This window comes from Podarcis vaucheri, assembly GCF_965113315.1.
Source record: "Podarcis vaucheri genome assembly, chromosome: 6".
NCBI classification, from domain to species: Eukaryota; Metazoa; Chordata; class Lepidosauria; order Squamata; family Lacertidae; genus Podarcis; species Podarcis vaucheri.
Genome location: NC_138764.1, coordinates 96,904,063 through 96,919,735, shown reverse-complemented (window position 1 = coordinate 96,919,735; position 15,673 = coordinate 96,904,063). Strand labels below are relative to the sequence as shown.

At 44.7% G+C, this 15,673-nt stretch overlaps 1 protein-coding gene across 3 annotated transcripts in view; it reads left to right on the top strand.

The window, feature by feature from the left end:
• The window catches only part of LAMA5 (laminin subunit alpha 5), a 223,032-nt gene that overhangs the window by 184,740 nt on the left and 22,619 nt on the right, over positions 1-15,673 (top strand). For all 3 annotated transcript variants that reach the window (XM_082225741.1, XM_082225740.1, XM_082225739.1), the window contains exons 52-63: positions 1,544-1,714; positions 2,860-3,056; positions 4,947-5,063; positions 5,827-5,981; positions 7,632-7,773; positions 9,141-9,243; positions 9,530-9,643; positions 10,339-10,518; positions 11,967-12,109; positions 13,265-13,450; positions 13,788-13,924; positions 14,191-14,344. In XM_082225741.1, the coding sequence (XP_082081867.1) occupies positions 1,544-1,714; positions 2,860-3,056; positions 4,947-5,063; positions 5,827-5,981; positions 7,632-7,773; positions 9,141-9,243; positions 9,530-9,643; positions 10,339-10,518; positions 11,967-12,109; positions 13,265-13,450; positions 13,788-13,924; positions 14,191-14,344 (1,799 nt within the window). The remainder of the gene's footprint in view (positions 1-1,543; positions 1,715-2,859; positions 3,057-4,946; positions 5,064-5,826; positions 5,982-7,631; positions 7,774-9,140; positions 9,244-9,529; positions 9,644-10,338; positions 10,519-11,966; positions 12,110-13,264; positions 13,451-13,787; positions 13,925-14,190; positions 14,345-15,673) is intronic.

Genomic DNA, 15,673 nt, shown 5'->3' with positions numbered 1-15,673 from the left:
TAAGCAACATCTGAAGGATTCCACCCAGAATGTGGTCTAAACCCCCCTTTAAATCCATATCAACAAAAAGAAAATAACTCACTCTGAAACTCACCTATAGGTGGTATCTAACACCAAGAAAACTAGCGCTAATATGCCCAGAAACCTCACCAAAATGCTGGAGAGGGTGCATCGCCATAGGCACATACCTCCACATGTGGTGGGAGTGTCCCAAAATCCAACTATTCTGGACAACAGCCATACAAGAAATATGTAAAATAACTTAGCAAGTATTTAGTAATTTAGTGGAAAGACGTATGAAAATAAGCGAACTATAAGAACAAGGTTGAAACTTTGATTAATATTATGTCAAACTTTAATATCTAAATATATCTAAATATTTGATAATAAAATTTAAAACTGGAGACATAATATTTGAAAATTACAAAATAAGACTTGAAAGAAGGTGAAGCACTGCTGAATATAACTTTCTGAACGGGAATGCAGGAAAGGAAGATGTGAGGAAGTCCGAAAGGAAGGTTATGGAAACTTGGTTTATTGAAATCTAATTATGCTGTATGTTGTTTGTTTTATGTGTTTACTTTTTATTTTTATGTTGGTGATGGTGTTTTTTGTGTTTGGTGATGTATTGTTTAAAACCTTTAATAAATATTTTTTAAAAAAATAAATAACTTAGCAAGTATTAGACATCACCCCAGAATTGGCCCTACTAAACATCTTCCAAGACAATAATACCCATCTACACCACAAAGAACTCATAACCCACCTACTTTCAGCAGCCAGAAACATCATAACCAGACACTGGAGAGACCTGTCAGGAGTAAGCATGGACCAATGGTACCAAATAGTATGGGAAACAGCCCTGCTAGAAAAATTAACCAATAAAGTGAAACTGACACAGGGACAAATAGAAGAAGACGCCTTCGCCCCGGTATGGCTCCCCTTTATCACATGCACAGCCCGACAAGATAATGACAAAAATCCACCAACAGCATACAAATCAGTATGGCTAATCTGAAGGATTCCAAGTTCCCCCTGCTTTAAATGGCATCTAGCCATGTCTGGGCCACTTTCCTTATTGCTAGAATTATATTTAAATTATTATTATTTAATCAGCTGGGATAGCTCAAGTGGTAGAGCATGAGACTCTGAATCTCAAGGTCACGGGTTCAAGCTCCATGTTGGGGAAAAGATTCCTGCATCGAGGGGGGTTGGACTAGATGACCCTCGTGGTCTCTTCCAACTCTGCAATTCTTTGATTCTGTGATTGCCCACCATTCAACGGCAGGTCTCATGGCAAGTTGCAACAATTTAAAACATAACATGAAAAACAGTCGAAACAAATCTCAAGGAACAGGAATAGGGGAAGTGACCCAGAGGAAAGCGAGCCAATGGTAGGGAAGATAAACCCATATAAAGCATCCTGAAACAAATGGATCAGAATAATATGAAAGTGCTTTTCATTGGTTGTGTATAAAAAGACCAGGTTTACTCATTGGCTTCATTAAAAATACGAAACGAAACTGTGTGGCTTTTTGTCTAGAAATTGTATGCCAGATGCAAATCTTCGCTGCCACAAATGCCAGCACCACCACCACAGAGGAGTTCCGGCAGAAGTTGGCTGAGGTCGATGCAATGCTGAGGCATATGAAGGCCACGGATTTTAGTTTCCAAAGAGCAACAGCCAATGAGGAACACGATGAATCTCGTAAATGTGAGTATAGTATTAACAGCAAACAAGGAGTGTGTCTCTGTATATGTGTTTGTGTGTGTAGACTTTGGGAGTGCCAAGGTGTGTGTGTGTGTTTAAGTTTTTATATATGCTGTTGCTTTAACTGTTTTTAATATAGGTTGCTTTTTCACAGCACATACCTAAAATCAGCTTAAATCTACTACAGCAGGCTTCCTCAACCTCAGCCCTCCAGATGTTTTGAGACTACAATTCCCATCATCCCTGACCACTGGTCCTGCTAGCTAGGGATCATGGGAGTTGTAGGCCAAAAACATCTGGAGGGCCGAGGTTGAGGAAGCTTGTACTACAGGTCCCAGCTGGGATAAAGGTCTCCATTTAGACGCCTTGTTGTTTTTAACAGGTGCTGAAAAGACAATAGAGAATTGATAGGCAATCTGACATGCAGTGGGAGTTCCAAAGAGCAGGTGCTGCCACACTAAAAACCCGATTCTGGCATCGCTTGGGACAGGCTGTTAGTTTCTGTTTGCCACTGTGCAGTGCTTTGGAGTCACAAGACTCTGTTTTGCATTCCACACATTCCAGGCTGTTGGAAGTCTCACGGAAGACAGGAGACAGATGTGACGTTACTGGTTTCCTGTTCCTTTGTTTTCCAGTTGCTCTCTGCTCTCACAGAGAGAGGGTGTATTTTTCTTTTCTGTCTGCGTATCTAGAGAATAAAGCATAGCGATGTAGCCATAAATCTCATCACTTCCGCGTGCTGCTTTGATTCTCTGCTGAATGGGAATGTGCCTGGAGCCTCATCAAAGGCTCAGGTTGTTAATCACGTCGGAGGGCGATTCCAGAAGATGAGCTTTATCAGCTCAATCGTAGAGGAGATTCTGACACAGGCCTTCTAATAGGATGGCACCTGAAAGTGTATCTAATTCTAGGTGATGAGATGACCTGTTAAGATTCATAGTCCCAAATTGTCTGTGGCTTTGCACGCCAATCCCTGCACCCACTCAGTTTGGAGTGGTCCTTTTGGAGCTCTTCAAAATTTCTTTTCATTTTAACAGCTCAGTACTTTAAACAGCACCCGCGGGGCCTTCCCTCTTTCTCTGCTGTGGCCTGTGCAAAACTAGTAGACACTGAACAGTTTTAACTTTTTTGAGCTCTTGTTCTGTCAGTGCTGGACCGTGTGAAAACCGAGCTCTTCAACAAGTTGGAGTCCAACCAAGAACTGCTGAACCAAATCAACGGCCAGTTGGATCAGTACAGTTCAGAACTGATGGACCTGCGAGATGCTCTGAACGAAGCTGTGAACAAAACCCGTCAGACGGAGGACCTCAACAGCCTAAATCGTAATCACCTGGAGGAAACCCAGGTACAAGGAGGGAGCCGGAAGTGCTGAGAGAGCCGCTCTGCCAGAGGGAATTTCAGAGGGACTGCCACATACAAGGGGGTTCTGTATTCTAGCATTGGTGGCAGAAAGAGATGCATTGATAAGCCACTCAATGGGAAACCACTGCAGGGGAGACCCTGTCCTTTGCCCATACTCAGCCTGTGACAACCAAATGCGCCTTTCAGTACTGGACCGAAAATGCTGTACTGCATCCACAGGTTCCATTTTCAGGCTGCAAAAGAGGGCTAGCAGATTTGGGAATTCTTTCAGCAAATAGAGAAAACACATAGTTTTCAAAGGGCAGAGGGATAATGCTGTCCGTAGATTTTTGTTTCCTCCCCTCCCAGTCGGTCATAATGCCTTTCTTTGAATCACACCATGACTTAGCAGCAGGGTGGATAAAAATCAATGATTTAAAATAAAATAAAATAAAATAAATCAGGGTTTTTTATTTGAATCAGATTTTTAAAATTTAAATTGGATTTTTAAAATAAAGTGCTTTTGGAGGAAAAATATTTATAAACATAGTTTTCTGTTTAAGTTACATTATAGTCCAAAGGCTGTTCATCAGGAAATGAGGATTTAAGTTTTTCATGTGTGCTAAAACTCAGTTGAAGTTTTTATTTTTAAAAAAGTTTAACAACATCAGTTAACAAACATGGATACATATGTTATAATGTTATTGTTTTAGTTAAATAAATTGTTTAAATTGTTATTCAGGAAATGATTATTTTTCTCCTTCCAATAAAATGCAGCAGAAAAGTGGTCCAAATATAAACAGTTAATTTATTAAGCCTCACAATAATTACATAATTATCTGTTTATGTATTTCTAGCAGTATAACCAGATCAGTAATTTTTTATATAACTTTAAAAGTGACTCTGAAAATTTATTAATCCAAAAATGAAACCTTCATCTGGTTAAGATTATACCAGCAAGAATGAGTCTTTCTGTAAAAAAAATAAAAAATAAATCAAGGCTTACTGACTAGTGATTTAAATCAAGGCTTACTGACTAGTAATTTAAATTGATTTGATTTAAATCAAATCCACCCTGTTTAGCAGCTCAATGGATCTCTGTCTGCACCAGCAAAGTGTAACTTTGCTTCCTGAGGCTCCTCATTTGGCTTTCCAAATGCAGATTGGATTTCTGCTTGCCGTGTCTTTTAAAAGTCATGACTCCATGGTGCTAGTTTTTAATGTTTTGAGCTTAGCACTCCGAGGTGACTTGGCCATCTCACAGGTAATTCAGCGAGTGAGAGGGAGACTTGTCAGGACGTGCAAATGCAATTTCCCCCCTCGTAGGAGAGAAAATCTGTTTTAAAAATGTGATTCGAGTGAAGAAACTGTAGGTCAGGTGCAAATTGAGATTCAAATTATCTGGCGCCATTTTCTTACAACATTCTAAGGACTGCCACAGGCCTGAAATGGCACAGGAAGCACATTAGAGGAAATTAACTGTGTCTGTTTGCCACCATGCTCATGGAAGTTTTATGTGACCTCTGTTAATTACGAACAAATAGATGTGCCAGTTTGGTGGTGGAAACTCTTGGCTCATGACATTTCCAAGGAAGACTGCATTATGCATCAATTCAGTGTAGGGACTTGAGATGAAAGGTGTTATGGGGCTAGGCTGGTTCTGCATCCTGAAACAAGGGGGTGAAAATCATGGAATTGCAGAGCTGGACTGGACCCCAAGGGCCTTGCAATGCAGGAATCTCAGCTAAAGCATCCATGATAATCTGGGAAGTGTGTGCCATTATACAACCACTCTATGCCATGTGATGAGAACCTTAGGAAAGAGTTACAATGATTCTGGATTTTAAAGTTAAGCTGCAGCAGTCAATGTTATGGGGCTATCTATATATTACAGCAAAAGAGCAAGGAACTGCAAGAACAGTTTGGCCTTGTCCGGGATACCTTGCGCATGGCTGAAGATTCCCTTGCCCAGGTCTCTGATTTCCTGCAGATAATAGAAAATGCCAAGGAGGTGAGTGGTGCAAAACTTGAGGTTCCCAGCAAGTCTGAAAGGTGTGTGTAGACAGGAGATTCAAGATGCTGCTGCTTGCTAGGCTGAGAAGAGGAAGCAAACAGGACAGACAGGATGAATGTGTTGCAGCAGACAGAAGAATAAGAGCAGACACCCTCTGATTCCAACGTGGTGTCTGCCCTCTTAAGAACTACAGGACAAACTTTGTTCCTAAAATGATGATTACCTCTTGTGGCAATCCCAGCCAGCTCCAATTCCCTACTTTTTCCCTTTGGGTTGTGACGAACAGGTTACTCCTGCCTGCACAGTTCAGCAGTGTGTCAAATTCTTCATGTTTGGATATCCTTTATAGGAGTCCTTAAGTTTCCACATAGCTCCAGCAAGCTGGGGTTTTTTACACCTTAGCCTCCAGCGAGGCATTCCAGTTTGTTTGTTTGTTTGTTTGTTTGTTTGTTTGTTTGTTTGTTTCATGTGTAATGTTTTTGAACAGTTTCTAGATACCATCTGGAGAACACCTGGAAAGATAAAATAGTGGTATATCATCAATGCACCCTGTGAAACCCATTTGCACACAGTGGGTTGTTGTTGTTTTTTACTGAAAACAAGCAGAGTGGAGGAGGTCATTCAGATGTTTGATAGTGCAAAAAAAAAAAAATGTCTCCAGTCCTACTGAAATCCATCTCCTGCTAGAGAAAGAAGGAATTGGAGAAGCAGGACTTGCAAGGTTAATGAATGCTGACCAACGCCCCTTGTTATCCTGTAGGAATCTGAGAAGTTAGCAGCCCAGCTGGATGGTGCCAGATACCCCTTGTCAGAGAAGGCAAAGGAGTACTCTCTCGCTAGCACCAAGATCCCAGTCGTTGAGGCAGCTGAAGAGCATGCAAAGCTTCTGGATGAGCTAGCAAGAAACTTGTCCAGGTAAGGGCTCCTCCTTTGTTGCTGGGCCTTGAGCTCTCATTTCCTAGCTCAAATGGACTTCTGTGCTGGGAGACTCCTCCTAATAACGTTGATTAAGAGTACTTGCTTATACTGTATACCGTATTTTTCTGTGTTTAACACGCCCCCGTGTATAAGATGACCCCTATTTTGGGGGGACTTCAAATTAAGGAAATGGGGGGAGATTGCCCAGAGCTGTTAAGTTTGGGGGGGATTGCCAAAAATCACCCACCTGCCTAATAAAAAAACATTGTCTTATAAATGGAAAAATACGGTATTACCTAAATTTGTTTGCATTCTATGAAAAAGTGATACCATGCCTGATTACCTGTGTGGCAACAGTTGAGCTTTATATGTGTTCGTTTTTCAAAAGTAGAGGTGTTCTTTCTACCTTTACATCAGGAGTAGGGAAAGGATCTGGCCAACGGGCCATTTTGACAGGGGCTGCCCACCTGTTAGTCACTTATTGATTTTCTTCCTCTGTGGGTGCCTGCAGAAGGAACGCTCTTGATTTGCATTAGCAGCAAGACCCAATCCCAGCAACGTTTGCTGTAAGTGCCGATTAGCTGATTGGTACATACAGCAAGCCTGCTCTGTGCAGGGATTGGCTGGACTACAAAGTCCCCAGCTGGGAGCTCCCCGTAGCACGGCCAATCCATCCAGGGCTTACTGCCAGTGCCAATCAGCTGATCAGCACTGACAGCAAGCCTTCCTTGCCCAAGGAACAAGCAGGAGCACAATTTAAGCTTGGTTCCATTGTGGCCGCATCTCTACCTGCCCCGTAACTTGGTAGTTTATATAGGAGGCCCTTAAATCTCTTCATTCTTCACCATGTAATGAGTTATTTTCTTTCTGGGTATTTAAAGGAAATAATCTCAGCACTTCAGTTGAGGATTTGTTAAAAAATAAACAGAGTCCTGAGATCATAGAATTGTAGAGTTGGAAGGGACTCTGAGGTTCATCGTCTAACCCCTGCGATGCCGGAATATGCAACTGTCCCATATGGGGATCAAACCCGCAACTTTGCAGTTATAAGCACCGTGCTCTAACCAACTGAGCTATCCAGAGATGTTCCCAGTTCTGTAGCAGCTACCTGATCCTGCATGTCCAGGTTATATTTTGCAATTCTCAATGTGGTTGATATCAAAACTACTGGCGTCCTGCGCTTTCTGTAGCCCTTCATTCTCCCTCTCTTTCATAATACTGAATGTAAAGGAAGAATGAGAAGTTTCATGGCCTCCCATATCTAGCAGCCAGCCTGGTAGTTCTGCAAAGCAAGGTTGGGACACCTGTTGTAGTCCGGCCACATCTGAAGGGCAGCTCCCTTCATCCCTGATCACCGACCGTGTTAGCTAAGGCTGGTGTGAGTTGAAGTCCAACAATGTTTGGAGGGTCGTGGGGTTCCTCAGCCCTGCTCTAAAGGCTCAGCAGTTCTACGAGAATGGAAATGGCCTTCAGGAAGTTCCATCCTGCCACGTTTGAAGATGCTAACCTGTTCTCTGGGCAGGGCTGTAGACAGGACTCCAAACCACAGTGCCTTTGAACCACTCAGCCTTGATGCGGCAGGTGGACTTCGGCTGCGGGGCTAATGGCAGACATCCTCCCATTTACATATTTGTCCTCCGAAAACAGCATCATCCATGGCACGAACCAGGACGGATTCATCCAGCGGGCAGTCAATGCCTCCAACGCCTACGCCAGCATCATTGAGGCAGTGGGGAATGCGGAGCGAGCAGCCAATGAAGCTTATAATGCTGCCGGCGAAGCTTTGATGGTATGAGTCTCTTATTCCCCACCCCCCAGCAGACATAAGAAATCTTGGCTGCAGCTTGCGCACCTGCAAGGACACTGGTGTCAGAGAACACAGTGCACCTTCACTCATCTGCTCTGTGCTTACCTGCTTAACCAAGACTGTGCCAGGCTCTCTCGTGCAGCAGCTGCGACTGGCGAGGACTGGCTCCTTTTCATGTGATTTGCTCCCTTTCCCCAGATGCCTTGCAGTCAGACGGCTGTGTTTGCAGAGCTTGTTGGCAGGCAAAGGGAAAAAGAACCTGGCAAACTGACATCTCTTGCCAGGGGAGGGCGGTTGGCAGCCGGGATGCTCCTGCCTGTTTATGCACTCTTCGGAGCTTTGCGGATACACTTGGCCCTAGCCTGGAAAGCCAGATCATGCAAGGAAATCATGCAGCTGCATTAACCAATAAATACAATGGATTGGGCTTGAAATGCTCCATTCAGTTTAGTTAGCAGAACTACCAGCCACTCAGTGACAGGGATTCTGTCCTTTTTGCAAACATGTGTAGAGGTTAGAGACTTGTGTGGGACGTGGGTGGTGCTGTGGTCTAAACCACTGAGCCTCTTGCACTTGCCGATCAGAAGGTTGGCAGTTCGAATCCCCATGACAGGGTGAGCTCCCGTTGCTCTGTCCCAGCTCCTGCCAACCTAGCAGTTCGAAAGCACACCAGTGCAAGTAGATAAATAAGTACCACTGTGGCAGGAAGGTAAACTGTTATGTACTGAAGTTCTCACCCTGGGCCAGCAGGGGGATACTGTAGATAGTTTTCACTCAGGTCCACATATGCAAATAAGGGATTGAAAGTGACGTTCAGTGATTGGATAGTTACAGAAAGTGTTACAGTTGTGTTGTAGAAGAGCTCTATATAAGCAGGCTGGCTGAACCCTTCAGTTCAGTTCTGTTCTGGCCTGTGAATAAACAAGAGCTGTTTGAAGAATCGCTGTGTCGTCTGATATGTTCACCCACAACTTAACATAAACGACCTTTCCATGCGCTCTGGTTTCCATCATGGTGTTCCGTTGTGCCAGACGCGGCTTAGTCATGCTGGCCACATGACCCGGAAAGCTGTCTGTGGACAAACGGCATCTCCCTCAGCCTGAAAGTGAGATGAGTGCCTCAACCGCAGAGTTGCCTTTGACTGGACTTAACCGTCCAGGGGTCCTTTACCTTTACTTCTTAGGGACTCGTGGTATAGTGGGGACATAGACCAGGGAGGAAATGGACCACAGGGTCCATGAGGGGAAGTCCAATGGAAGTTAGAGCTGCCAGAGTTGAGCCGAGGGTTCCAGATGTTCTGTGGGTTACTTGGCAGGTAAGGTGTGAACAGTTGTCTTCTGTGCTTGCAGAGTGTCATCTTAGATGATCTTGGGGCCGTGTCAAAAGAGATGAAGAAGAACAGTACTGCCTTAGGAGAAGCTGTGAAGAGGGAGCAGAGGCGGCTCAGTGGAGGTAAGAGAAAAAGCAGCAGACCCTTTACTGACCAATAACAAACTGAAGTTATTGTCCTCTTGTCTGAAACCCTGGACTGCTGTTGCCAATCAGTGTTGCCAGAACTGAGCTAAATGGTCTGGAGAGGCAAAAGGCAGCTTCCTACGTTCCTATACTTAAAAGTCCATGACCCAAAGATTCATTTGTACCAGGCCTTTTCCACATCACAACTGAGTAGAGACACCTCGTTTCAGCAACCCTGATTTGTAGATCTGTAACCCTGCGACTTTGTTTATTTTCACCCAAGACATCAAGGGAGCACTACAGGCAGCCAAGGACAGATTGGCTGGCATGCAAACAAAGAAGGAGCAACTTCTGAAACAGCTGCAGTCGGTGAAGAGCACTCTGGACACAGTCCAAGGTTTGTCCAGGTTTCAGTCCCTTCATAAACGCCCCTGTGAAGTCTCCTCTTAACATTCTGGGCGCTCTAACCCACTGCAGCCTCCTGCTGTTAGCATTAATTGTTCTGCACATGTTAGCAAATCCGTGTCACTTTAGAGCATGCATGTTCCAGGTTCCACCACCCAAAGCCAAGCAGTGCTTGATTCAAGGCCCTTTGCTTTATATCCTTACGATACAACACTGAAACTACAAAATTAACCAAATCCCGGCGTCTGTCTGATGATTCCCCACCCTAACCAAACGGTTTAAATGAAACAGAATTTATTATTATCATTAGTGTGACACAGAAATAGTCTGTGGGCTTCTTCCACGCAATGCTTGCCAACTCATATATTTGCTCTTCTTAAGCGGAAATGAATCTGCGCTGGTGCAGATGTTTGTGGCTTATCTTCTTTAATAATTAAGAATTTATTATTTATTATTTATACCCCGCCCATCTGGCTGGGTTTCCCCAGCCACTCTGGGCGGCTTTCAACAGAACATTAAAAACAGAATAAATGAAAAACTTCCCTAAACGTTAAAAACTTCATTTCCCCCCCTTATTAAAATAGTTTATTAACATATAGAACACATACATTAAACATTAAGAACTTCAGCATTAAAAACTTCCCTTCTCTTCTCTTTGGTTACAACTTACCTTCTTTCCTTTGCAAGATGGCACCTCAGAGGCAATCCAGAGTGCGAAAGACGCTGCTGCAGAGGCTAGTGAAACAGTGGCTAGGATGGAAGGTAGACTGAGCGATATGAAGAAGAATCTTGATGAATGGAAGGAGCAATATGGGGACCTTAAAAGCAACGATTTAAATCAAGCTGTCCGAGATGCCAGGAACACAGGTACATAACAGTCATGTTTAAATATATCTGTACTCTTTCGGGGGTGAGGTGGAGACTGGTTTGAAGACGATCAAAATGCTTTGGCTCCATTGAAAACCAAACTGAATGAATTTCTAACTATTGCTATTTGCTTTTCTGTTCAATGTCCAATGTGACAGGCCATATAGGCTCCTTTCATTTCTTACCTACTGTATACTTTTTCACATTGTCTGTTCCACTGTTTGTACTTGATTTGTAATTGTGTGTGTCTTATGCCATTAATCCTTTTTCTGGCAGAGTGCTAAAGTGAAAAAAATATAATAAATTGTTCTCTTTTTTGCCTTCTGGCCTTTCGACATCGGCCATTTAGGTAATTAACCACCTGTTATATTCTTTCTCCCAGTCAGTAAATAACTTCAGCTTCTCTTATGCCCTGCTTTATTATATGTCGGTGACTACTGGGACAGGCAATCAGATTGTCAGAACACATAATTAATCTGAGTCTATAGCCAGGAATGAAATCAGTAATTTTTCTGCAGTTGCCTCTGTGGCAATGACTTGACACTTCAATGGGGATCTTGTTTAAGAGAGGACCGGAATAAAAATGGCAGTAGGAGAGCTTGCAAAAGGGGTTGCAGTGTTGTGTGAGGTTGTGTCTGCTTTTTACAGTCTGACATGGTTGCTTTTAAGATCATTGTGCCAGGAGAGCAGCTATCACTGAACTTAAGACAGTTTGGACAGTCAAAATTCCAAAGATATAACTTTCTACTTCAGCTCCTGAATTATAAGCATAAGACAAGCATGTGCAGGTCAGGTTCACAATTCAAATTCAATTCAATTCAAAGTGTTGGTGCTGACCTTTAAAGCCCTAAACGGCCTTGGCCCAGTATACCTGAAGGAGCGTCTCCACCCCCATCGTTCTGCCCGGACACTGAGGTCCAGCACCAAGGGCCTTCTGGCGGTTCCCTCACTGCGAGAAGCCAAGTTACAGGGAACCAGGCAGAGGGCCTTCTCGGTAGTGGCGCCCGCCCTGTGGAACGCCCTCCCATCAGATGCCAAAGATATAAACAACTACTTGACATTTAGAAGACATCTGAAGGCAGCCCTGTTCAGGGAAATTTTTAATGTGTGACACTTTAATGTATTTTTAATCTTTGTTGGAAACCGCCCAGAGTGGCTGGGGAAACCCAGCCAGATGGGTGGGGTACAAATAATAAATTATTATTACTATTAAGCTGAGAGTGGTAGCTCAGCAAGAGCTCAGCAAGCTTGCAAGCTACAGTCCTTTTTTTGAGGTGAGGCAGCAGGCTGTTCTTATGTTGGTCCTACTTTTCAGGTGTCGATATCCTGCTTCCCAGAAATGTGTCTACTCCTTCTTTGAACTCCCTTTCTACTCTCAGCCGTCGGTCCTGTGCCTGTTCTCTAGCTCATGCTGTCCCATTGAGTTTGTTTTCTTTCCTGCCTTCCAGTCTCAAGCCTTGAGAGCACCCTCCCGTTGCTCCTGGGAAAGCTGAGCAGTCTGGAGAACAGAAGGAGCCACAACGCAACCGTTTCAGACAACATCCTGCGGGTGCGCCAGCTGATCTCGCTGGCCCGGAATGCCGTCAGTAAGGTACAGATACAGAGAGTCAGAGAGACAGCCGATAAGTCTCTTTGCTTCTACTCCAGAGCTCAAAAGCAAACCTCTACCTTGTAGAGGATGGGGTGGCGCTGTGGGTTAAACCACAGATCAGAAGGTCGGCGGTTCAAATCCCCGCGACGGGGTTAGCTCCCATTGCTCGGTCCCTGCTCCTGCCAACCTAGCAGTTCGAAAGCACGTCAAAGTGCAAGTGGATAAATAGGTACCACTCCGGCTGGAAGGTAAATGGCGTTTCCATGCACTGCTCTGGTTCGCCAGAAGCAGCTTAGTCATGCTGGCCACATGACCCGGAAGCTGTACGCCGGCTCCCTCGGCCAATAAAGCGAGATGAGCGCCGCAACCCCAGAGTCGTTCACGACTGGACCTAATGGTCAGGGGTCCCTTTACCTTCACCTACCTTGCTCCAGAAACCCATGAGAGAAGGTTCCAGCTTGGCTTAGATGTTGCCTTGCGCCCAAGTAGGTTCACTGGCCAGGAATAGGAAGCTTGTGGCCCTCTGGGTTTGGCAGTCTGTGGCTGCCATTAGCCATGTTTTTGGTGGTGTCTGATGGGAGAGTTGGAGCGCAATGTCATCTGGAGGGCAATGGGTTTCCCCATTTGTGTCTTGTAACAATCCTTGGATATTTTAAAACATTCAGCCAGAGATGAGAGAACAGCTTTTTGCAGGGCCAGTGAAGGATTTGACTTAAAGAATTGGCAGGGACCACAATGCTCATTTGGTGAATCTCCTGCAGTGCAGGAATCTTTCACCTGATGTGGGGCTGGAACCTCAGCTTAAGTGTCTGATGCTCTGCCAACTGACCTATCCCTTCCCCTAACAGTTTTTATTCCAACCACCAGGGGAAGCTTTGAACCTATCAGGATGGCCAGGCATTCAGTGCAAGAAGTTTATGCAGTGAAGGTTTTTAAAGACGGAGATAGGAGTTGTAGTCAATGGAAGTTTTCATCAATAGTAGACCTTACGTTTGGGCCTGAATGGGCCTTACTGAGTCATCATGTTCATTAATTTCAGTGGGTCTCCTCTGAGTGAAACTTAGCTGAATATTTCAAGTGCAGCAGATTCTACCTTTCAGATCCCTTCCTCGGAGACAATGTCAGCCTCTGTTGGTTTGATTTCTTGGCTTCTAGATCAAAGTCCCAGTGAAGTTCAATGGAACTTCAGGGGTGCAGATCCGGACTCCCAGCAACCTTCAGGACTTGGCTGCCTACACTTCCCTCAAATTCTACATCCAGAACCCAGAGCCCAAACCGAGGCAGAGGCGTCAAAATGGAGATGACCCAGGGCGCTTTGTGTTGTACCTGGGGCACAGGAATGTAAGTACATTTGCTTCTGTGAGAGAGAATATGAGAAGCATGGCATTGGGGGTGGGGAGAGCAATTGCACAACATCTTTGCATGCTGACGTCACTGCTTGATAACAGTGTGTCTGTGCTGCATGCAGATAAAAAGCCATTTTTTTGGCACGGAGCCACATTGGGTATACGATACCAAGTATGTTGACATGATTAAGGTGAGCGGCAAGCTGTGCAAACTCTTGAGTTTGTACATCCAAAGCTGGCTAACCAGCGCCAAGAGAGTTGTCCAAGGGATGGCCTTGGCAAGGAGATGTCAAGCATTCCTGGTGACTTGTGCTTGTACCGTGCATATCCAGGGCACTGGTGACTACATGGGCGTCATCCTGAAAGACCGCAAGGTGCAATGGGTCTACAGACTGGGGGATGAGGAACCAACACATTTATCTGTTGACGAAGAAATTGGAGAGCAATTTGCAGCAGTCAGCATCAACAGGTATGGAAGGGAGGAGGTGGGAGAAAAGAATGTGTGGGAGAGAGAAAGAGAGAACATTCTAATACTATTTATTTGTTTAGAATGTGGGACATTGGGTAAGAAGACTTGGGCCAATCATTTCTGTTTGGGAAATAAAATAAATTGTTCTGAGGTTTAGGATTCAAAGCTGTTCCCCTGGGAGGCCTGGCAAGTGTCCTTTGTGCCTGTTTTATTTAGCCTCTGCTCTTTGCATTGTTCAGCCTATCTCCTTCCATCCTTCCTTGCAGGATTTTGCAGTACGGGCACATGTCTGTGACGGTGGAGAAGCAAACGTTGCACGAGACAAAAGGCGACAGCGTTGCCAAAGGAGAGCAGGGACTGTTCAACTTCAAGCCCCACAATGTGGTCTTGTACGTGGGCGGCTACCCCTCCAGCTTCACGGTGAGATGGGCTGGCCAGGCTAGTAGTGGAGGGGGGCATGGAGTGGTGATGCTCTTTCTGCTGTTATTGTAACACCAGATCACCAACACCAGTAGCAGCCATTTGTGGATTGGGTCAGGCAAGCCTTTACTGTTGCACATGGCATTTTCAGCAGGGACCTTCATTGAGCAATACTAAGCACATAGCCAGGTGTATTTCAAAACACCTGTTTTAAATGTGTGCAACACTCCACAGGGAACACTCTGTTGCCTTTTACTCAAATGGGAAAGTTAACATTTTCCTGATAGAAAGCATGAAATACCCCTAATTTCCAGCACAGATTGATTAAATGATGCAAAGACTCCCCCCTACAATGTATGGCTCGCTTCCCAGATAAATTCATATTTCAGCTAATAACACAGTCAGCTTGGCACGTGTTATTAATAAATCTTGAGGGGTTGCATACGATGGCTATAAGATACTGTTTCTAGCAGCCTGAAAGCACTGCCTGAGAGAATGTTTTAACTGTTTGTATAATGCTTTAAAAATGTTTTAAGACCTCCTTTGTTTGGGGGTTTTAAACAGGTGTTGAATGGCCACCTGCCAGGGATTCTTTAGTTGTGATTCTGTTCCGTTGAGAGTCCGTCAAGGCTGCTGTTGTGGCGTCCCGTCTGCTTCCACTGTGCCAACCTGCTTCTCCCGGCTTCAGCAGAGTATCTTGTGCCACAATGTGCCTGTGTGGAAGGAATCTCAGCCATGCAGTAAAACTCTCTACGACAGCTTCTATTCTACGAAGCTTTATTGTACGGCAGCAAAACAAACAAAGTCAGCCAGGAGAGAGCGAAGACATGATGCTTCTCCTGTTGTAGCCAAAACAGAAAGTAAAAACGTTCACATAACAAAGATGAGAACACACCCCAGTGACAGGACGTCATTTCCCTTGAGCTGTTAACCCTGTGAGCTCTGGGTATCCTCACAGATTCCTGTACTGGAGAGGGTTAAGCTAGATGACTCTCGGGGTCCCAACTCTATGCCTGACGTGTTTGCCATGCTGTGCTCCTTTGGAAGGGAAGGTGGTGGTGTAAACAAAAATTGCCCTTTTCCCTTATGGGGTATCTAAGAGCCCATATAGAGTCCTTACATAGGTTCCCTATTGGTAGGAGAGAATAACAGAGGCCAACAAGAGAATATTGAGAAGCAAAGCAGCTAGTAAGCTTGATCTTTATTGATCTGTTGCAACAGGGTGCTCCCCTCACCCGCAGGAGAGTAGGAGGAACCCAGAAAAATGGCGCGCAAGGCCTTATAAAGACTTTTGAAATTGCCACCCTGTAGATCAAGACCACCCCCAGA